General features: G+C 40.8%; 3 protein-coding genes across 10 annotated transcripts in view; 1 reads left to right on the top strand and 2 right to left on the bottom strand.

Annotated features, from left to right (window-relative positions):
* Window positions 1–4,733, bottom strand: part of PECAM1 (platelet and endothelial cell adhesion molecule 1) — a 32,117-nt gene extending 27,384 nt beyond the window's left edge. Inside the window, exons 1-6 of one of the 8 annotated variants that reach the window (XM_027654329.1) lie at window positions 4,435–4,733; window positions 4,266–4,292; window positions 2,838–3,131; window positions 1,855–2,154; window positions 1,473–1,742; window positions 836–1,096 (exon numbers count right to left, since the gene is read on the bottom strand). In XM_027654329.1, coding sequence (XP_027510130.1) covers window positions 836–1,096; window positions 1,473–1,742; window positions 1,855–2,154; window positions 2,838–3,131; window positions 4,266–4,292; window positions 4,435–4,468 — 1,186 coding nt within the window. In that variant the 5' untranslated portion in view covers window positions 4,469–4,733. The remainder of the gene's footprint in view (window positions 1–835; window positions 1,097–1,472; window positions 1,743–1,854; window positions 2,155–2,837; window positions 3,132–4,265; window positions 4,293–4,434) is intronic. The other 7 variants (XM_027654331.1, XM_027654330.1, XM_027654332.1 and 4 more) reach the window with 7 other exon arrangements.
* Window positions 4,734–11,714: 6,981 nt separating this feature from the next.
* Window positions 11,715–17,104, top strand: MILR1 (mast cell immunoglobulin like receptor 1). The gene is made up of 8 exons (XM_027654338.1): window positions 11,715–12,255; window positions 12,348–12,392; window positions 13,210–13,497; window positions 13,732–14,016; window positions 14,499–14,612; window positions 15,043–15,132; window positions 15,933–15,995; window positions 16,327–17,104. Exons 1-8 carry the CDS (start codon window positions 12,222–12,224, stop codon window positions 16,377–16,379), a joined length of 972 nt encoding a protein of 323 aa, XP_027510139.1. The 5' UTR covers window positions 11,715–12,221; the 3' UTR covers window positions 16,380–17,104.
* Window positions 17,105–18,011: 907 nt separating this feature from the next.
* Window positions 18,012–23,450, bottom strand: POLG2 (DNA polymerase gamma 2, accessory subunit; the record flags this gene model as incomplete). The annotated part of the gene is made up of 8 exons (XM_027654229.1): window positions 18,012–18,212; window positions 19,099–19,199; window positions 19,739–19,819; window positions 20,663–20,803; window positions 21,815–21,988; window positions 22,363–22,468; window positions 22,618–22,744; window positions 23,102–23,450. Coding segments are annotated over 8 exons (1,245 nt in total), but the record flags the coding sequence as incomplete, so codon positions are not given.
* Between the last annotated feature and the right edge of the window lie 38 nt (window positions 23,451–23,488).

Here is a 23,488-nt window from a genome sequence, read left to right as displayed (position 1 = left end):
TATTTAAATGCACAATATTTATCTAGTTTGCACACACTGTTTTGGGAAGCTCTTCCTCGTCGATAGAATAGAAATGGGAGGACTTGACCAAATCAATAATGTAGGTAATAGAATATGTGCCTTTGAATCAAATAGCATGCAGGAAGAATGTGAAGGAAAACAAAGGATGAGTGTCACAGCTGCGGATCATCCAAACTCCAGAACAAATTCTGACCCAAGGACTAAGTGTCACATTGCATGTATGACCTGAGATGGACCGTGCAGCACCTAATCAGGGCCCTCTGTTCCACAGGGAGCCACAACCCAGTTAATCCCCTTCACAGACTGGAGAACCACCTGAGCTTGTTCCATGAGAGGGAAGGGAACTAGAGTGCTAATAATCAGCTTTTCTGGAGCAAAGCTAACCAGATGACCTCTGGTTCTCCTGGTTTCTGCCTGCAGAGTCAGGGAGAGGGATCCAAGGCAGACACTGTCAGAGTTTCAGGTCAAACTGATGAGTGAAAGATTTGCACAACAGTTCTGGCTCCTGCAAATGGTAATGAATGAATTTATCTGGCACCCAGCAGAACCAAGGGAGCAGCAGGAAGCCATGCCAACTCCCTTCTCCCAGGGCCAGCCCTGGAAAAGTCTGACTTGATTAGATCATGACACACCAAATCCTCTACAGCTGAAGATGACAAGCACATCTCACAGAAATTAATATTGCAAGAACTAAGAGACACCCTGCTAGTTCATGGACTAGAGGCTGATTCTGTAAACAAATGTGCTTATTTATAAGCTTCTGGTTTAGATCCTCCCCCACCCTGTTGGGTTCTAACCCTCTGCATCAACTCACCATAAACATTTATCCTTACAGGTTTGCTCTCCTTGACTATTCCTTTTACTTCAGCTTTACAGGTATAAGATCCAGTATCATTCACATTAACTCTCATTTTTAAGGTTTGAGAATTTTTCAGTGGGATGTCTCCATTGGCATTTTTCCGTATGATAGAGAAGTTAGCTTTCTGAAAACCATTAATGCTGCAATTCAAAATTAATTCTTTATTCTTATCCAGCTTAGTCATAGAAGCAACCAGTGTTGGCTTGGGAAATAACTCTGCAAGATAAAAAGAGAACTAATTCATTCCAATTGAGCCTGAAAGAACAGGACTACTTAACATATACAGAATGAAGGACATACTGAAAGTTTATAATCTGGGAATGAAAAAAACATGTTATTTTAATATTATTATATTTTCAGGGAAACAGAAACTCAGCAACCACTTGAAACCACTTTTCACGTGTTATTTGAGGACATTATTTAAGCTGGGGAGTATTCATAGGAAAAAATCAGAAACTAAAATCCAAATAGCCTTTAACTTAGAGAAAATTTTCATTTAGATCTAGAGGTTACACTTGGATCTTGAGTTCTACCAAATTTAAATTTAAATACTGATACACTGACTAAAATCTAAGATGAACAGAGGTTTTACCTGACACGACAACATTCAGTTTAGTGGTTTTAGATGCTCCCCCTTGCTCCACCTTACACAGGTATTCACCACTGTCCTCTAGAGTAGCTACTGTGGAATATCTCAGAAGTTTCTTATCTTGTACACTGTTCAGTATTGATTTGTTTTTCTGGAGGATGATTTCAATGTCACGCATTCGAACTACTACAGTTGAGCATTCAAATTGTATTTGGTCTCCTTCTGTAACATTACTTGAGGGCACGGTGGTCAAAGTGGGCTTTATAAATGGTTCTGCAAGAGAATACATATCAACATGCAGATAAACATATATAACTATAAATACATGGCCCAATTTTAACTGTAGTAAGCAAACAGATGTCAAAAGAAAAGCCAAGCAGCTCACCCCTGACTGTAACGAGGGTTTTGTTGCTGTGTGCTGAGTCTTCCCATTCAAGTTTTACATTTCTCCTACCAAAACAATCGAATTGTAAAATATGATCTCCTTCTTCAACAGACACCTCCAGTACAGAAAAATTTGTGTAAGATTCAGGTACACATGTTTCTCTAGGCGTTGAATTCGTCTTTATCTTTCGGAAACAGAATTGTAAAGGAGGTTCTTCTTCAGGCAGCTCACAACGTAACTTCACAACTTCACCCTCCAAAACATCTCTTCTGTCAGCAGTCAGGATTGGCTTGGTCATTCCTTACACCAGAAAGCAAGAAAAGAAATAGAACATTGTATAATCCTGAAAGAAACACTATCCCTGATGACTGTGGTAATGATTTATGCTAATTAACAGATGCAAATACTTCGCAAGAACTAAGCTTTTGAAGACCACCCGGTATCTACTTAATGCTGAACAAATTCTTTCCAAATTGCTTTTCCAAGTGGAAAAATGTCACTTGCAGTCAAGAACACCTTGATGGAGGTGGCCCTTGTTCTCATCAGAGATGAAAGAACAAGACTGACACAACAGTCTGCAAAAGCAGCCCAGAGCTGACACTCCTTTGGCAGCGGCTGTCACAGGCTGAGCATCTCAGTACCTTTTTTCCAGCATTTCCAGGAATCTACCCACCCTCCATCACGTTTATGGGAACAGGCACAAGCTTTCACAACTAATACTTCCTCTAGTCTAGGGAACAGAGGCTCAGGACAGCAGGGAAGGTGGCCCAGAGGGCACAGACTGTTCCTGACTGTCACTGATGTCGCCCTGATCACGAGTTCATTTCCATGCCTGAGCATGAGGGTTTGGTACTAAACTCTGGGGAAGTACTGTGAGGCCAATGGATAAAAATCACTTTGCAAGATATCCTACTGAGCACTGACTATTATTACTTCCCCTGGAAGGTTGGGGGGGTTTTTGCCATGTTTGAAAGAGCACTCACCTGTTACCCAAACGTGGACGGGGTCACTCGATCTTGTCTTTTTATCTGCTTTCACAGTACACTGATAGTCTCCTGTGTCTGAAGATTTGGCCACAGGTATTTCATACTGTGCATCTCCTGTGTCTGACACAGTCATAAACACGAGCTTGCGGTCCTTAAAAATCGTAAAATTATACTTCAGCTGGAAATCAGCACTTTTGCTGATATCAGCGTGGCAGATAATTGACATGGGAGCTCCATTCCTCACTTTGACAGATGGCTCAACCTTGATTTCAACGGTGTTGAAAGTAAAAACTGGATAGAGAAAAAAAAAATCTTATTTATTTTCAGTTAGTCCAACATAATACTGTTATCTCGAGTTGCTATACTTTAATCACAAGAAGTAATCACAAAATTTACATTTTATTTGATAGGAATATTGTAATTTATATACAAACTAATTTATATAATTTGTATACAAAAATAATAAACACATTTAGAAACAAAGTTCATAATAGTACTTATACTATTATACATATACAGGTATATGTGTTTAGAAATATATTCTGTGTTTATAATCACAGCAATGATAAATAATTTGTAGCTTAAATGTGGTAACTGTTAGAATCCTGGTATACTTAATATTTTTATTCACACAGATGGAGGACAAATTATAGAGAAAGATCTATCAGTTCATTGATTTTTCCTTCCTTTAGAACTTTTTTGGGTTATGCCCATTTTGGTCAGGATTTGTATTAAAAATTTGCTATTAGAAGGAAAACTTTCCTGCATCTAAAGAAGCCCCTTGCCCTGTACATTTACCAGATATTTATAATGTGTCCTTGCTAGAGAGTTTTGGGCATAAAATCAGTGCAAACATTGCAATTTTTTTTTGCATGTGAATAAACCACATGACAACAAGAAGCAAACCTTTGTCCCTGGTGATGGAAAAAAGGAAGCATGAGAAGTGTACGTGCTGGGAGTCACAGGATGAAAAGGTAAAAAGTTCCTTTAGAACACGAGTTCTGAACTCTGCTCAATTGACCAATTCCTTTACACGAGCAGGAGAAAGTGCCCTTAATTTATATTCTATAATTTTATCTTCCCTCCTTGCTTGTCGGCATGAGAGGCTTTTTTAAATACCAAAACAAAATGTTAATTTTCTCTCCCACCTCTTTTATGCCTCTGGAAAGCAAATTACTCTAGGAAAGATTTCACCAAAATATTTACTAAGAAATGAGCAGCACATCTCTCATTTAAACACTGTATCAAGAAACAGCACCAAGCAACAGCTTTTCTTTTCATATGGTCAAATTTCATACTGAGATATCATACAGTAAATCCAAGTAAACCCTGTTACAAATGCACACCAACAACCGAGAAATTAGTTAAATTAGTTATTTTAAATTTGTATGTGAAAAAAAAACCACCAAAATTATAATTCCCTACCTTTATCCTGAGTGCAGAGTTCTGAAACTGGGAAAAAAAAAAAAGAAATGTTATTTTCAAAGCTTGCAGATTGAGAGACAGCAATGTGAAACTTAAAAAGCCTCCCCAACCCCCCCCAGACAAACCAAAACCACAGGTACCCACACAGAGATTTAGTTATCACACTTACACTGCAAGAAAATCACCAGAAGAGCAAGATACATCTCGTTCCTGAAGAACAGACACTTAACCCCAAAAATCAAACAATATTCATTATCAGAGGTGATGTCTCCAGGTACCAAAACCACGTTATGGTCTTTTTTTTCCGTTGGCTCTTTATGGAAACCGATAAAAATTTGCCATGAAAATGTGTAAGTTATCCCAGATCTTCCACAGAAACTGGCTGGATCAAGTAATCGTTCCCATTACTGGAAACTGGAAACAGCAAACAATGAGAATCTATCTGCTGCTCCCAGGCAGATTACTGGTCAGGAAGTGACTGGACTTTTCCTGAGGGCGCCACCAAATGCATTTGCTTTGTTTAATTTCTTAAGGTGTATTAAAAAAACAAGAAGTTCCAATGACATTTATCCTGCAGTTCCTGTCAATATGGGTATTTTTAAGTCACGATTAACCATTTAGGAACACAAATCACCTTTGCTATTTGAACTCAGCAGATTCTTGGGCAAATATTTCCCTTCAGCCTCACATGCTGAATAGATGTACATAATTACCCATTTTTCCCTTTTACATCCATTTCTAGGTGTCCCATCTTTGCTGTGGCTGTGGGGTGCACAATAAATTCGAATTATCTCAGAAACCAGAGCTACTGTTGTGTGAGACCAGAATATGGACAGGCAGATCTCTCATATCACCATCAGATATCAGAAACATGGATCTGCACCAGATTTTATTTTATGCAGTTCGGACAGTGCAAAGCCTACAAAAGCACAAACCTTACACCCCACAAGAAAAAGAACCAGTTGAGTTTCAATTCTCAGCAAAAATCTGCAGCAGCACTGGCACAATCTGAAATAGAGCACACTTCTCTGTTGCTCAGGATATTAATTTCTCACTGTATCAGCCCACTTTTAAGTTAGACTTAAGCCATTCCCATCCTGAACACTGACTCAGTCTATAAGCTTGACAGTGAGTTGAAATCATGCCCTTCAAAAAGTGTTTCTTGAGTTGTGTGTCCCAGAACTCCCCAAGCAGTGACTTAGTAATTCTTGAAAATTCAGTGTTCAGCTCTTAATCTCTTTCTCTCCTTTGTAGACAGAGTCAATGCTTTCCTTTAATTCCAAGCTTGTTAAAACACTGTGTAAAACAACAGTAAATATGTTCACAGAAGTCTATAAAACAGACAGACAGTTCTCATGAGCTTCCCTTATATGAAATCCTTTTTTTTTCTCCTGGGGGTCAATGAAAACTGTATTTTTCCCCCCAAAAATCAATATTTTAAAGCTATAAGTGTACTTCAATGCTTGTATTACACATATAAGAATGGTATTTTGCAAAGGGAAACAGAAGGAAAACACTCATCTGTTTAACAATGCATCGGTCATGAACAAGCACCTCTCTGGCTGTTTTACAGAATGGCACAATAGCCACAGCAATTAATGACTAAAGACTAAGCCGTTAACTACCAACAGTGTTTGTTCTGCTTAGTCCAGGCTGTTGGAAACACACCACCAACAAAGGATTGGGGCTTTGGCCGGTGGCCAACAATGATCTCCAGGGACAGGTAAAGGAAAAGGGCAGGAGGACACATGGCAGGTGGAGAACAAAGGTACATCAACTTTTGCTATTGGTAACAAAAAAATAGGAAGGAAGGAGATTTTCCCCTTCCCCCCTTTCCCCAGAAAAGAATTTAGCACAACATAAAAAGCTCAGCAAAACCACACCAGTCTTTCCCACGAGGGACAAAGGTTTCTCCAAACCCCAGTAAGGGAAGGAGAGAGTGAGTGTGAGACAAGTTCCGAGCCAGGCTAGTTTCAGACTCAGGTGGAAGGCCAGCTTTGAGGATGAACTAGCTCAGGAGTAAGGTTTAATGGTGCCAAAACCTGAGGCTGTTGGGAGATGTCGTTCCCAAGTGAAGTACATTCCAGAAGATCTTACAGGCTGATTACACTGTCACATTCCTGCCCAGCCTCGACATTGTCGTGGAGAGGAAAATCCCGCTGGTGTTGACCAAAATCCAAGAAGTAAATTCAGCTGCAGGAATTCAAGCCAAAAGAACACGAAACTTGGGAGAAAAACATTGCAAACACAAAAGAACGGCTTGAGACCATCTTCCCTGGTTAAACTGGAAATCACACTGACCTAAAGAATTTAAACTTCAAAGCACCTGTGCCAGTAATACAGCTGCAGATTTTCCTGACAGCCAGCTTATTGTAATCTCTCCAGCTATGTATTTCTGAGTTACATAAGATCAAATTTATTCTAATATACATCATATAAAGAACTCTATTCAATCCCTATCTCTATTTATGGGAAAAGTACGATTGACCTCCAAAATGCAATGCACCTCCTGAAGCAGACAGAATAAATCATTAAAATCTGACCGAATGCCCTTTGAAACCCATGGGAATCACCACATTTCATCTACTGCCAATGAATTGGGCCCTTAAACATTAAAAACCTCCTCCGGGAATTCTCTGTTTCTACTGGCTGGATCCCCTGCTGCTTGCTTACATCTGACATTTCCTAAGAGCCCTCAGCTCTGGCATCCGAACAGAGCTCCGCTGAAACGAGAGGCAAAGCCTATTTTGCTAACTAAGGGAAAAATGCTGAATAAGATTTTCAAATTTTTCCCTCTGCAAATACAGTGTTTTCAGGCAATCCCTTATGACAGGAAAGGGAGCTCGGAGTTCCCAGCCCATTCCAGCTGTTTGTTTCCATGTGCTCTCCGGGCTGGCGTGACCGCGGTGCTGGTGCTCAGCACTGACATCTCACTTCCTCACACAGCACACACCGAGTCCAGCCAATTCTGGGGCCCCTCAACTCTGCCTCCTGCTCTCAAATGCCTGTTCCTGAGGGCAGTTTCACTTTCTTCAGAAAAGAATTTCTATCTCACCCATAAAAACTTTTCTGGGGTCAGAAATCTCATCCCTTATACATAATTTCTTGTATAAGTTCACTGACTTTAAAAATAGTTAATTGCTACAGAGGTGTATCTACAAATCTTTGGGGTTTTTTCTAAATTTTTTTTTTAAATTTATAAAAATTCAGAGGTCTGGGTCCATCTATACTGAAGTCAACACAAGTTTTCCAGTAACTAAATCAAGACCAAAAAAGCAGCTCTGATTTCTAATCCTCCAAATCCTGACACAGAAAATCATTAAATTATTTTGATTTCTTGCAGCTGTGAGCTGTTTTGCTCAATTCTAAATTCCTGTTTCAGTATACTCATAGATAATAGAACTATGACAAGCATTGCTGTTTACACAAGTCTGGACAAACCCCTGGTGAACTGTGAATGAAACAAGTTCTTTCTACATATATTTTCAGGGCGTACTGTTCTGTCTTGAATGTGGGACACTTGCATTATTAGTCTTTTTTTTTAAAGTATCTCTTTATTCCCCCCCCCAGAGAAGATTTAAAAATTAATTTTCCTCCATGGATTTGAATATTTACACAGTACAATAAAGAAATTAATCCAGCCTTTTTTTCCAGGAGTCTGGAAGTTCTACAATTTACAGAAACTCTGGATTGCCAGTTTGTGCATCTGGGAATAAATTGCATTTCACAATGGCACCATCTGCTGGGAGATGAGCACGGCAGCGAAGTGCAATTAAACATGTGATTACTGGTATCCAACACCTCCTCCAAATGGCAACATAAATTAAACCTGGAAAAGCAACCGAAGGAACCAGGGAGCTGATAATGACAGAATGTCACTGAGGCTTTCACACTGAAATTTTTCTTTTTAATACAACAGGAGCTAATTATTGCTATTTGGTTTTTATGCTTCCTTACTGCTACCGTGCAACATTGAGAAGAACACTAGAAATCTAACCTTGACTTGTATTTCATGTAACACAAACCTCCACGTACCTCATCAGTTGGATAAAAGGAGAGAAATTCCTTCTTTCAGAGACGTGAAATCAATTTATGATTCCATTATTTTTGTGGCCTGTGATACCACCTCGACCTTTCCCTGTGCCAGCAGCGTGTGAGTGACTCAGCTCCTCAAGGGCATTTTTAACCGCTGTCCACTCCTGCAGTAACAAATTCCTCCGTTTAGAAACACACAACACAGCCTGTGTCACTGTCACACACTGCCCTTCCCTGGCACTACACCAGGATTTGCACTTGTTTTGTTGAACATCCAGCATTTCTGGATGCAGCTGAAAACCAGCTTCGAGCTCTGCAGGAATATCCCTCACAGAGGATGGACAGTAACAGAGAAGAGATCAGAAACTTCTGGTTGGAAAGGGAATTAATCTGGAAATATTTCTCCCTGGTGATTCTCCAAGAATTATTCCACATAGGTTTCACAAGGATAATTCAGTTGATAGTGACTCAACAAGCTGGTCCAAGTTGACAGGAAACCTTTCAGCAGAGTTAACACAAACCAAGAGGCAGAATGATCTGCTCCTTACCTGCAGCAGGTGCCCACACACAGCCAGTGCTGCCACTCATGTAACTGCTGGTTAAACTGCACAGAGGGGCAGATACTCCTCAGAGACACCTCAGAGTACACCAACAGGGGTTTGAAAAGGGATGAAAAATACATAGAGTACTGGCAGATGTAATTTTTTTTTTAGCATTTTTCTTTTCATTCAGTAAGAAAAAAAAAAGTTAACTTTTATCAGAGGTTAGGCAGCAGAAAAAAGTTAATATTACAACTATGAGTTTGTAAAGAAGGCTGATTAAGCTGACTAAGAGAGTACTCCCTATTTTTCAACTACAGCACTCTTATAGTAATTCCTGAACACATTTCTCTGGAACACTCTTCATATAGTGATGTCTGAATTTATCCCATGAGAAATGTATTAGTAACCCCAGTTTTCCATGTCCCACCCAAATTCTTTCTTTCTTTTTCCAGTTTTGGGAGAGGATTCAGAGGACAGACATACCACATTTCATCTTTGGGAGATGTGGGAGCTGCTAGGTTATCAAACTGGGTGCCCAGAAGTTCCTTTCACCTGCTGACACGTCCTTTGCAATCTGCAGTTAATTCAAAATCAGTTACTACAACAAAATTCTCATTCAGAACCTGAGCATTACTGCAAGAAATTTAAAGCTACCTTAAATATCCATATAGAAGAGATAATTTCCTCTTCTACTCTTAATTGTCCTCCAGAAAAACAATCCTCTCAAAAACACCAAGTAGTTAAAACAAACAGCAGACTGGCTCCCACAGCTATTTTTACAGGAGTGTAAAAATACGGTATTCAGTGAGGATCAAGCTATATCACTAAAACCTTTCTGCAGACAAAACAGAGCCTTAATTTAATTCATCACCAGACATAGCTGTCAGTACATGGTGATTTCTAGCAAACCTTCTGCAGATATCTACTGTAGCAGATGCTCCTCCAGAACCTCTCAGGATGAGAAACTGGGGCTGGGAATAACTTTCATAATTCTGCTGAAAAATGCAAATTTCCCTGGAAGCCTGTGATAGAACAGACACAGTGTGAAGCTTTCACAGCCTTACTACAGAACACTATCACACTATTTACATTCTCAACTTAAAGAACTGACCTTGTGAATGAAAGCTCAGTTTGGGTTTTATTCCCTTCCACCTGCTTGCTTGAGGTAGAATATTGTCACAGCACCAAGTGACACATATTTCCCTTTCTGATTTTTAACTTACTTGTTTTGGCTGGATGGCTTCTGTTCTGTAATGTCATGTTCATTACTCTTTGCTAAATTTATTCAGTTCTTCTTACATGTACAGCCACATTAATTGCAGGCAGAAAATTTGTACATCTAATAAAAAGGGAACTCTGAGCTTACACAATATCTTACTGTTGGCATAAAACTCTCTGTATACATGCTGAACAAAGCAACATTACCTTAGTCCAAAGTCAATAGCCAGCCCTGCCAGAAAAACAATCAGCATGGAAGTAAACTGACTTCCAAACAGAAACCAGGCCTTTGGACTCGTCCTCTTTGGACACCCAGGCTGCGCATCCCGAAGGAACCTGCACACACCCCACTGAAGCTCCTGTACATGAGAGATCCTGGTGACTACCAGACTTTTATTTTTTGAAAGGCACGGCCAAATTCACAGCTCATTTGCTCTGTAACCATTCCCCATTGCCCACACACAACACGAAGCAGCTTCTTAGAAAGAGAAAAGCATTGGATGGTGGGTGAGCACCTCCAGGGCCTCTGAGGGGACACATCCACGTCTGAGGGGACACCATCCCGGGCCGCCAGTGTCTCAGGGACTGTGTGTGTGGGTTTCCGACCAGAACAGGCTCCCATAACAGGAAAATGCAAAAACACCCCAACAGTTCTTCCCCCAAGAGCTGCATTTTCACACGTGCTTCCTGACAGCTGTGAAAAGATGTTCCGCCCTTGTGGTTTGCTGTCAGCGTTTCCACACCAGAAACATTTGTGAGGGGAGGGTGGAGGTTGTCTTAGAAGAAATTAACAAAACAAAATAAAACAAAACAAATCCCCTCCATCCCCAAAATTAAAAAAAAAAAAAAAGAAAGCAAGGAGGAAGGAAGTGCGCACACATTCTGTGAGGAAGTTTTGCAATGCTGCAACAGCCGAGGATTTGGGAGGGATCCTGTATTACACCTCCAGACTGTAGGGCTTTGTCTTATTGCCTTCAGAGACTGGAAACTAAGAAATAAGATGAGGATCACAACAACTCTTTTAAGGCATGTTCTGTGTAAGCAATTACCTCCTCACATACAAAAGGGCCTGGAGCCCCTCAGAAGGCACGGCCCGTGCATAGCTGATGATTACACTTACTTTGTCCAGAGGATGACAAGGAAAGAACATCTACTTGCCAAGACTGTAATTTGTATTACGGATTAGCTCATCAAATTAGTCATCAAGTTTGTTTATGCAGTCCTGTTGAACTCAAGTTCTTTATGAGATCTGTAGCATCTAATATAAGGTCTCACTTCCTCACAGCCTCATATTTGAAGTTTGATCAAAATATTTTCCAAACAAGCTGGCTAGCTATAAATATTTATTAGTATCCTAAAACTTCTATAAATTTGATACTCTCTTTTTTCTGGACTGTCTTTTTTTAATTATATTGCTGCTAAAAAACACCCAGTACCACATACTTCCTTAGTCACAGCCATATGATCACTTGCACTATCTGTGACAAACATGTGACTTTTTGATACAGATCAGTGATTGATCTCATTCTCTTTTAAGAACAGTACCAGAAAAACTACCCAAAGGAGGTTGTAGCCAGGTGGGGGTTGGTCTCTTCTCCCTAGTAACAAGTGATAGGACAAGAGGAAACAGACTTAAGTTGTACCAGGGGAGGTTTATATTGGATATTAGGAAAAATTTCTCCATGGGAAAGGCTGTCAAGCCCAGGCTGCCCCGGGAAGTGGTGGGATCACCAACCCTAGGGGGATTTAAAACACGTGTGGATGTGGCACTTGGGGACATGGTTTAGTGGTGGACCTGGCAATGGTTGGACTCAATGATCTCAGAGTTCTCTTCCAACCTCAGTGATTCTACGATTCCATACATGGCAGTATGGTTCTACCACCCAACTCACACGGAAAACCCCTGATTGTGTCCTAGAACAACTCTAGGCAACATTTACCTGCATCCCAAACTGCTGCTCCTCACTCTGCCCACTACCCTGCCTGCCACAGGCTAAATGTGCATGGAACATGACAAAAAACTCTTCACAGAAAGATCAGTAGAGATCAGCACTGTTTCCATATATAGAACTTCCTCAAGCCCTGGAGCCACTCCTCGATCTCTTTTGAAAGAAAGATCTGTCATGTAACTCCACCAGCTCTCTTTTCCAGTATCAAGAAAATGTTTTTTCTCACAATTCTGCTGTTTTCCTACTGTAAGCCAAGGACATGCTTCTTTCCTACTCCAAATCTTTCTCAACCAGAACCACTGTTTCTCACCTGAAAGCTTTTCTTTTTCTTCTCTTAGCTCAAGTGTCTCAGCAGATACAGAAAACTACTGCAAGTGGTAAAGGTAAGTTCACTTTTGTTGATTTAGAGATATGTGCTGCAATTGACTGTTAACCAAAAAGCAGGGAAGGGATTTAAAAATGTCCAGAATGTTCATGTAAAATTAAATCTTTTGCCTGTCTGTGCAGTGAGGCAGTTTACAAGTTTCTATACGAAGTTAACAGTCTCTTTGCTGACCTGTCTGTACAGTCAAAATTGCTTTAAGTTGTTAAAAATATTTTTTCCCACTAGAAATGTTGTTATTTTAGTTATGAGTGGTTTAGTACCATTTTCTATGAAAAGACAAGTTTTTACTGCAAATTTATTTGTATAATATCATAAAAGGAAACAAATTTGATAGACCATCAAGGTCCCTGCTACTATTCAAAAGTTCAATCTGCTTACACAAGGTTAATTCTGCCTTTTTACATACAGCCACAAATAAAATACTGCTTTTGCTTGTTCACATGCTACCTTTCATATAGCATATAAGGTTATTTTCTCCTACAAGTAACACTCCTAATACTTGATTTATCTTTTGTACTTCTATTATTTTAATTGAAGCTGTAGTTCATAAGTATTTTTGTTGGTTCGCCTGGACACATCTGTGGGCTTTGTGTGGCTGTGCCCTCTTTTGCATGAAGACATGCACTTTCTGTCATGTGTGAAGCTGCATACTGGTTTTAAAAAGTATGAACTTGAGTTGGAGGCAGAAAAAAGTATACAATGCCCTATTTCAACAGAAATAAATATAGCTTGGTTCTCAACATATTTTGGGAAAAATTTGGGAGTTTTTTGGGTGATAGGTGCAGTCAACTCACTCAGAAGTTTCTCCTTTCCAGGGATCCTGTCCAACCCCAAGCTCGTACTGGTTCAGAGGAGTTTGAACGTGGTGATGAACCAGAACGTGACCCTCTGCTGCTGCTCTGCCTCTGGATCTCCACCTGTCAGATACACCCTGTTCAAGCACAACCAGCAGGTATCCTCTCTGAACAGGTCAGACTCGACCCCTGCATTGTTTACCTTGACTATCAGCTCTGCCAGCGACGTGGGTCCCTACAAATGCAAAGCTGAGCACAACACCTCCAGTGATGGAAAATACAGCAACAGCCTCAACTTCACCCTTATAGGTATGTCTGGCTGGGCACCTTCCCAGCACACTATTTTAGGGGCACAGTCTTGCCTGAGGAGCTGACCTTTACTGCAGATGGTTGTTATTCCCTCAGGAGTCAGCAGTGCTGCCCTGCTCTGGCTCACCAACCCTCCATCCTCGATGCTCACCTCATTTTGCTGCTTAACTCTGAGTCTTGCTTGGAGCTTGTCCTGTACTCAGTGATTGAGCCTTTTCAGTTTTCTTTTCTCAGAGCCAATTTCCAAACCAGTGCTGAGCTCACCCACCTCTCACACAACGAAAGGCCAGAACGTGACCCTGTCTTGTTTCTCCGAGAATGGATCTCTTCCCATCACTTACATATTCTTCAAGGGAAAACAAAGCATCTCTCCCCCAAAGATGATGCACGAGAGGGAAGCAGCTGTGATTTTTCTATTTGTCAATTCCTCTACTGACTCTGGAACCTATAAATGCAAAGCTAATAACAGTTTTCCCAATGGTATGAAATACAGCAACAGTTTCAACTTCACATTAGCAGGTAAGCATAAAAGAGTTACCACTGACAAACAGGGACCATACAAAGTTCAGAATGCTGTCATGATCCAAGTTTTTTAGCTAGATAATTTGTTCCTGCAATATCATGTTCAAAATATAATTTCTTTACAACAAAAAATTAATTTTAGTTTTTCAAATGCATGCAAAACCACAGAATTCCACGCAGTCTAGATAGGAGAAGTTGAAGTGCCCATGAAGAATGACTGTAAAAGACTCACTTTTACAAGAGACCCCTGGTCCACCTTGGGGAGAGTCTGGCTTTATTTGTCTCTCTGGTCCTAGGAAAAAGCCTCCTGGCACCAGCAAGCTGGAACACAGTGCCCTTGAGACTCTCCTGAGCACTTACATTAACCACAGTTAATCCAAAAGCTGAAAAAAATGCCGAAGTGTTGGTTTTAATGCATAGAAAATACTTAAAATACAAAACATTTCATTGCATAAACACTTTCTTCTTCTTTTTGGCAGAAGAGAGAAGCCATTCTCAGGCCCTGATAATTTCTCTTGGGCTGATCCTGCTACTACTTGTAATAGGATTTGCTCTGGCAATTCCATTTTTCATAATTCCTTCATATAAAGCAAGTGAGTTATGTGAATGTCTCTTTCATTTTCATTTATGTTGTCCGTATATTTTAGTGTGTAAACATCACCTTACCAGCAGAGTAGCTCTTGGTGATTTAGGATGTTGTCAAGTCTCCTCTCAACCAGCACTGGCAACTTAACATTGACAAGGCAAAACTTCTACCCTGTTTTGGATGGCAGATCTGGGATGGGAGTAACAAAGCAACATCTAATGTAATACACAGAAACACTGGAAGGAATTAGATCTCGTTGGAAAGGGAAATCTATTAAAATCTATTAAAATGCCCTTAGTTAAAGAGCAATATTTATCATGAAAATAACATTATCTGAGGTCTCCAAATATTCAAAAAATACCATGAAACTGTTTACTTCCCTCTTTAGGAAAAACTGATACAGGTGTACAGATGTGTTTTTCTTTTACAATTTGCAGAAAAATATAAGTCTACCAGGCCCTCAACTGGCTTTACATCAACAGTGAATGTGGAGGAGACTGAAAATGATGTCATATATGCAGAGATTGGTAAGTTCATGTCACCCCCCTGCACTCAGGATGGTATGGGCACAGTTCTTCAGGCACTGCAGGAGCCTCATATATGGATTCCCTCAGAATCCATATTTGGCATCACCTGTCAGCCATGCAGCCAAAACTGCAGCTGGTGAAATGAAATGAGGTTCCATGTATTTACTAAGAGCCAACAGTGGCTATATGGAGTTGTAGCAAAATAAAACTTACGTAGCTCTTGCATTCTGTTCAAAATTGTTCAGTGCTTCTGCTCTTTATTCCATGTTTCTGAAGTTTGACAAGACTCAGTTCAAACATAAATTATGAAGTGACAACAAAGCAACTGACTTAAGACATTGTGCTGCTTCAGCTGCAGAAAATACACAATAACAAAGACATTCCCCCATAGCCACAATGCTCTGAACTTGGGAGTTTTCTGTATTTGCTCTGTATGTGAATGTCTCTTTTGAAGGGGAAAAAGAAACCCCCAAACCAAACCAATAGCAAGGGCATCATGTTTCCCATTTCTGAATATCAAAATGGAGTAATTCTCTCCAAACTAACCTGCCTTCCTGATCCTGCAGTACACAGGTAAGGTCCTCACTGCCCTGCTGTGCAGCTGCTCGTGCCAGGGATCACTCAGCATCCCACCCACAGCCTGCAAGGACAGGGACAAGAGCTCTGATAAGGCCCAGGAATGCTACACAAAACAGGATTTATATTCACTATAGAATCTCACTGCTTTATTTCAAGATTATAGAAAAAAAAGCCTGATCTAGTTGCTTGTAATTAACTGCTGTTCACCATCTTTAATCCAGAGCCTGTTAAGCCAGAAGAAGAATACATCAACTTTTCTGTTATTAGAAGAGAAGATGAAAAAGGTGAAAACCTCAAGCTATAATATTGGAATATCTGATGCTCACAACCATGTTTTGAGGGGACTTTGCTGGGTGGAGGCAGGGCTTAGATAGTTGTAGCTGCTTATGAAATTGCTTAGTTACCATGGAGAAATTAAAGTAACTTTAAGACCTTTTGAGGGGGGAAAAAAGAAAAAGAAAAGAAGACAACTATCCTATGACCCAAAAACTCAACAGCCTCACTATGAAATCATGCAGATGTTATTAGTAACCATGTAGCTGATGTAATGTTAATTCTTCTACTGGGTATCTGTATGAAAAAAGCAATTATGAATTGTGCTATTCTGGCTTTTAGCAGGGAAGAGGGAATGTACTACAGTCTATTCAAAAGTCCTCATCAGAAACTGAGTACCAGGTATGATCTCTTTTGTGGTTAACTTAATCACATGTTTTTAAAGAATTTTTCAGTCCCCAAATGTGATAAGTACCAGCAAGTTTCACAGAAAGAGATGATGTTCAGATACCAGTTTCCTGGCCTAGGCAGTTTGTAGACAGATAAAAGCAAAATCTCACAGTTATAATATATAAGGACTTCAACTTAAGAGAAAAAGCAGAACAGATAACAACTGGAAATACTGAACAGCAATTCCATTAAGATAAACAGCAGCTTATTGCCCAAACAGCACCATGAAAGCCACACTAAAGCAATGCAATCACTGCCAGGTATAACATCCTGCTGGACACAATATACAGTCTGGCATTACTGGCATCTGATGAATAAACAGAAAGGAATAAATTATTTAAAGCTTTCACCCAGCCCCAAGTTCCTGTACAGTTAACAATTCTCCTAAAGCACAAACTGGATTGGGTGCAGACATAAGATAATCAAAAGGCTTTAGTTCAGTATAAGTTAAAAAAAAAAACATACAATCCCAAGTGTGTCCTCTTAGGCACACACTGGAGGATCTGTGTTTGGCCTCAGCACCTGTAAGGATGGGAATTTCTCAGTTCTACATTATTTCAGCTCTCAGGGTAGGGATAGGATCTCAAAATTAACTTTTGGAACAGCTAATTCCAAAACAAATTCTGCATCCTGCTACAGGCCGTTCTTAAAAAAACCTGGGTTGTTCTAATATCATTCCACAGGCAGCTAATTTAGAATTCCACATGTTTAATAAGTTACACTATGCTGACCTTGCACTATATCTAACATAATTACACTATGCAGCAACTATTGTTACAAATAACTCATTTTTAGTTAAGAAGAAAATTTTAAGGCAAGTTCCTGTGTTTCATGACACTGATGACTATCAGAGGCCATGTGCCTTGTTGCACACACTTTAAGCACTTTACACAGTGACTCAACAAGCTCTGAACATGTTGTAAATCTCCAGAAGATCAGAAACACTAAATTCTGTATCTCTGCAAACTCTTGTATCTGATTTTAACCACTATGCTCAGCAGGAAAAATGTGATCACACATTAGTCTTTTTCCAGCATTTTATATACACAGACTTTTTCTTTCCACAAAAAATGCTCGTAAAAACCTTTACAATTTATTTAAATCTATTCCTCTGTTACTCTTGATAACTTACTTCTGATTTTTATGTTTATCAAGTGCAAGATGAAGTAGCTTGAATGCTGAAGAACTGGGGCCATGTGATTAAAACACATTCCTACAAACAGATAGTACAAAGATACTGATTTATTAAAATGTTTAAAAGTCTTTTATATAAAATCCCATTTTATATAAAATCCCATTTTCCAGCAGAGATCATAACTGTGTCACCAATACAGATGAAAGCTGAATTTTTAGCTTAGGATGGAGTACTTTTACCTGGCAGTAGAGACATGAATGAGGATATGGTTAGCCCTGCTAACCAGGGACAAGTTGTGTCTCTTGCCTCTTTCCAAGGAAACCTGGAAGACCTGGATGGCCTTGATTTGACAGCCAACAGATGCACCACCAAACTTTAGCAGAGCTATTTGCAGAGAAAACACCAAGACCATAACAATGCTGAAACTGGTCCAGGCACAGAGGTTTAAGAAAATCCCTTTATTCAGTGAATTTCAGCTTACACATTTTTGGCTGACGTCACATATTTAGTTAGAAAGTCCTTCAGCCTAGAAATGTGCATCATTTCCTTCATGGTGGTGTCTCTGCTCCTCAGCTGGACCACCCCGTTCTCCAGAGTGGCATCAGTTATCAAGATCATGAAGAGAATGCTCATCTCATCGTACCTGAAAAGAAAAGAGTCCCCCTGTTACTGCTTTTGGTGTGTGGAAAAAATCAGATAAATTATGTGCCAATGACCACGAGCTGTAAATATTTATTTTTGCTGTACTGCACTAAGTCCAGCATGACGACACCAGTTTTCTTGTTGCTGTTCCTTGCTTTCCTGATTACATTTCTTTAAATTATTTAGCTACCTTAGTACATAAAAGAATGTTATTTAGTGACCTATTACAGGAATATTTTTGCAGAAGTAGAATTTATCTGACTTACTTTGAATACTACTGCACATGAACAAATAGTGGTATTTATTTTCTCTAAGAAACATTCACCAGTGTGCTCAAGATCCACTGACATGAGCGGCCATATGCCCCAAATTCACTCCTGATAAACAAATAAAACATGAAGCCCCCAAATGGAATAGGTGTTTTTATATCCATAAATAATTCCATCACATACACTGACAGTAATGGTTCCAGATTTGGAAGAACTTTCAAGACTAGACACAGTGTGCTATTTGAAACAGTACTTAAGAATGAAACATGGAACCAGAGTAGATGCAAAAATGGGGGGTGAGGGTGGGAAACAGTTCTGAGAGCTTCAGACTCATGTGAAGAAATTTATTTTCAATAGGAGAGTCTCTAAAAGGCATTTCACACTTCCAGGGAAATAACAATAACACATGAAAGGCTTATATTTAATTTAAAAAATGAACAATATGCTTTTCATAATAAAACTACTCAAATCCAAGTCTGTAGTTTGGGATCAATGCCTTCAGTCATGTGGTTACTGCACCCAATGACTTCTGACTGAAATCAGGCATATTTGCACTAGTCCACAGAAAGTCATCTTTCACCTTCATACTTTAATTTACCAAAGATTGTTTCTCCTTACTTTGTATAAAGCTGTTCCAGAGACACTGGCACAGTTTCAAGATAACCTGGCCACACAGAAATTCTGTTTTCTGTCAGTTCATTGAACAGTCCTTGACAAACCTGTGATCATTTAAAAACAACAGTTAAAAGACAGACTTTGAGGGTCTGAGACTCTACAAAGAAACCATTAGAACTCCAACATGTGTGGTATTAACATTCCTAGCCGGTGTTAATTCGCTGGCTGAAATAATCTCCAAATGGAAAGCAGCCTGGCAATTAAATCTCCAATTCTGTTTAAAAACAGTGTAAGTTTGCTCCTTTCTGTGAGGACTGACAATGACTTGACTGACATAAAAACTTTTAAAAAAACTTTCTGAAGATGCAACCCATGTGTTAAGATAATTCTGAAATATTAAGCTGGGAGGGACTGTGATATTTCTTTTCCTTAATTTTGCATGGAACAAGTATCAGGTCTATTAACAGCACCAAAAGCAGTGTGTCCACACAGGGAACTGCCTGCAGTGAACTTCTTTGGCTGTGACTCACAAGCTGCACAGCAGGAATCAAAGCAGCAGAAAGATTTTCCCCAACACAAACCCTGTCTGAACTGTAACATGGAGATTCAGTGCTCAAAATTAAAATACTGTCTTACAACATACCTGTCTCAGCTCTGTTGTTGGACCTTTTCCTACGTCCAAGGCCACTTTAAGAGGTGCTAAACAAGGATGTAGCTTAAGTACCTTATAAATTTACAAAAAGCAACAGATTACCAAATTCGTTTAGCACACAATTCTACAGAACTAGGAAACAGTAAGGTTTTTTAACTTAAATTAAGGCTCTAAACAAGTAAAAATTTTCTCATAGCACAAATTCCTGAATTAGCAGCAAGCTGTATTTTATATAACTAGCACACTCATACTCCAGCTAGAATCACAGGGCAGAAATTACTCCATTTTGGCTGAGCCCCAGGAAAGAAATAAAGATTTGTTAGCAGAGCTCCATCATCCTGAACAGAGCCAGAGTGATCAGAGACAGCCCAGCAGACAGTTCCCATCCAGGCTACTGCCTGTTCTTAAAGAACAAACAGCTGTTTGGGTGACAAGCCCTGTCTGCCAGCCAGCACTCAAACTGCAGAGAAACAGGGTAAAAGTGGGAATAACCATGGTCCTTGGGAAGATGCCCCACTACCACCTGTGACCCACTTTTTCTGCTCTTCTCAGCCACCTTCAAATGCTGCTGGAAGAGACAAATTCCTCTTTTCCACAAACTGCAGCTACATTCCAACTTCTCTTAACTCCTTCACTGCTTGCATGGCAAGAGCCTGCCCACCCATCAGAGAAAAAGGTAAAACAGGAAAGGGAACCTCAGAGTGAGAGAAAAAAATGCTCATGTGGGTGACAAGGCCTGCTGGGCAGTGCCATGGGGGCAGCCTGGTGATACCAGTGAGAACAGTCAGACTGCATCCATTTGGGAAGGGAAGAGGACAGCCAAGTGGGAAAAGGAGACATTTCCATGCTTGAATTTACCATATTGTCTCTGGCTTTTGTACTTAGACTTTTGTTACACTTTCTACAGAAAGTTACCTTTCTCTGTGAATTTTTCTTTGTTGTTAATGGATTCTCAGCCAGCTGTAGGGAATCAAAGAGATAGGCCAAGACTCCTCGGTCCAGGTTTCCATTCATAGACAGAACATGAGGAATAACATTCTTCCTTCCATCTCGGCCCTGAAGAGAAAAAAACACAAAGGGAAACATCAAAGATTGACCCAAAAAGCCTTTTGCTTGCTTTAAATGTATAATGATTGAGGTCGAGTACCCCTATTATGTTTAAAGCACAATCAGACATGTATTTTAAAAAGTTACCAGAAACCTCAGAAGTGTAACCAGGTAACACTGCAACACTGGGGGAAGCAGAAGGTCAGAGCAGGATGGAATTAGTTTCTTGCCTGCCACTATGATCATAAATTTAAATCTATGGCAAATACACTTGAAATTGCATTTTCCTTTCGAGGTGTGTAGATTATTTCAAAGTGACCAGAAGGATCTCTCCCCATGTTCCAAGAAATCCCTGCCCCACTTTTGTAGGTTAGTCTTCCACCTTATCTACAGAAATAAACTGCAAACCCAGGAAAGACTGGACTGTCATGAGAAGGAGAAGGTTGCAATTTACTGGTAAAATACCAAGTTACTCTCATTTTCTCTGTTCAGCCTGACTTCAAACATTGCCATTCACTTTAAGTCTGTCCCCCTCCAATACATTCAGTGGAGAGGTTTCCCTCTGATCCATTCACCCTTTGAGTGTGGTAACTTCTATAAAGCCATTTGCAATGTTTATAACTCATTAACCTACAAAATATTCCACATATATGGATGTGAACAGGCTACAGCAAGAAAAAAACATTTACAGGTTTTTTTGATGCAAACTGAACATTGCAAAGCACAGTCTGAGTTTCTTTTAACAGATACAGGTAAAGACTATGGCAATGACAACAGCTGTCTTGTCACTATAGCTCATTTCTAATTACAGTTAATTAACTTATTGCAAAAAAAGTCCCAAAACACCATTTTATCAGCTTCTGAAAATGGAGGTCTGAGTGCAGAGTATCAACTGTACTACTTTTACAGCCAACAAATAACAAGACAGTCACCTGCTAAGCAACTGGACTAGCAAAGAAACCATTTCTCTCACACATTTCCCTCTTTATCAGAAAAGATTTTTAATATAGTGAAGCTTACAAGCAATTTTGAACTTTCCCCTGGATACATCTGTAACAGTTCAGTATCACCAAGGTTCTTCAGTGTTTCTATTGTTTCTGTCCCCCAAGGAAACTTGTAATGTAACTTAAATCCTCTTCTGCCTTCTTCATCGTGAAAGTCACTGCTGCTGAAATTAGATGGGCCTACTGCAAACTGAAAATAAAAGGTGTAAGAGGTGTAATGCTGTGAGTCCTGTATTAACTAAAAAACCAAGTCTGCAAAGCAAGCTGAAATCTGTGATTTTCAGCAAAAGATTTTTAGAAATTACAGCCCAAATCTCTCTGTTGTTTCATGGCATTTTAATCTCACATCACTTACAAACATGAAACATTTGGCTTTCTGTAAGTCATGTGACAAACTTCTTACAGGGTTTGTCACAAACTTCAGTTGCTTTTCAGTTTCCACGAGAAATAAGAATTTCAGTGGCTAGAACAGGCCAGCAATGTAAGGCCATAAAACCAACCAGGGTGACTATCCCCCCTCTGAAAGGAGTAGGCCAAGATTCCCCAGGGATATGCTGCTGTTACCTTTCTCCACCACTGGAGCCTCTGGCGTAGCCAGTAATCGAGCCACTGTCCTGAAGTTCTGGGAGAACTAAACCATGCAAGCAAGGACGTGGTCCTCTCTCCTATTCTTTAAACAATAGCAAGGGCAGCAAGTTAACACCTTTGGAAATAACAGGGGAAAAAGCAAGAGACAGCATTCAAAAACAATCCAAAAGTGAAACAGGTGTTAACAGCTGCTTTAAGCATGGAAAGGGATTAATCCCCCTATTACTCTACCTTGTAAGGTTTTCCTTGGGTTGTTCACTTTCTGGAAGAGAATGAAAGCAGACTCCAATCTGAGCGAGGCCACAGGGCAGTCTTTTGTTCACCAGCTCTATGCAGCTGACATACTGCGCCAGAACACCTGTCAAAAGGTAAATCCCTGATTTTAGTGGCCACTGGGAAGTTTTTTTACATTTTCAGTCTACCAACAGCAAACACAGCACATGATACGAGTATGTGAAGCCTCACTAGCGCTGATGCTTTGCAGGGATGGGCTCAGCAGCCTGGTTCCTCTGGGCACTTTGATTTGAAGGTGCCTTTCCCCTAATTACAGGGAGCGCACTCATTGCCCACCTGTGCTGCTCAGGTCCTCGAAAAGGACACAAACTCACAGCACGCAGCCAACACAGCTGGAAAATTCCCTTAAACGCAGCTGTTTCTCTCCCAGCCAGAACCCCGCTCGCAGGGCCCAGGCTGTGCGGGGCCGCCCGGGACCTACCGGGTAGGAGGCTCTCCCGCAGCACCCCCGCGGTGCCCAGCACTTGGTCCAGGGCCGGGCTGTGCCCACAGCCCTGCAGGGCGTCCCGCAGCGCCTCCGGCTGCAGAAGCCGCAGCCCCCGCGCGTCCCGCGGGGCTCCGGGCGGGCCGTGGAGCGGGGCATCCACGGCGAACACCTGCTCCCGCGGGGGTATGGCCGAGTCCCACCACTGCGCCGCCAGGTTGGCGCGCAGGGCCGCGCCCAGCGGGCCGAGCCCCGGGTGCTGCCCGCTCAGGTAGGCGCGCCAGGGCAGCGGCCCCGCGCCGCCCCGCAGGAAGCGCCGCCGCCAGCACACCTCCAGCAGCTCCGCCCCGCCCGCCGCCTCCGCCCCGCCGCCGCCCGCCGCGT

The sequence above is a fragment of the Corapipo altera genome, unplaced genomic scaffold (genome assembly GCF_003945725.1).
Source record: "Corapipo altera isolate COAL_440 unplaced genomic scaffold, ASM394572v1 343, whole genome shotgun sequence".
Classification (NCBI taxonomy): Eukaryota; Metazoa; Chordata; class Aves; order Passeriformes; family Pipridae; genus Corapipo; species Corapipo altera.
Note: the sequence above shows the minus strand (reverse complement) of the source record. Positions and strands in the feature narration are given on the sequence as shown.

What these genes read in the sequence shown, in the direction of transcription:
- MILR1 (XM_027654338.1), top strand. Translation starts at nt 12,222, where the DNA reads ATGTTTTTTCTCACAATTCTGCTGTTTTCCTACT. An exon ending in AACTACTGCAAGTGGTAAAG is followed by an intron (nt 12,393 to 13,209) that starts GTAAGTTCACTT and finishes TCTCCTTTCCAG; the next exon opens with GGATCCTGTCCAACCCCAAG. An exon ending in TTTCAACTTCACATTAGCAG is followed by an intron (nt 14,017 to 14,498) that starts GTAAGCATAAAA and finishes TCTTTTTGGCAG; the next exon opens with AAGAGAGAAGCCATTCTCAG.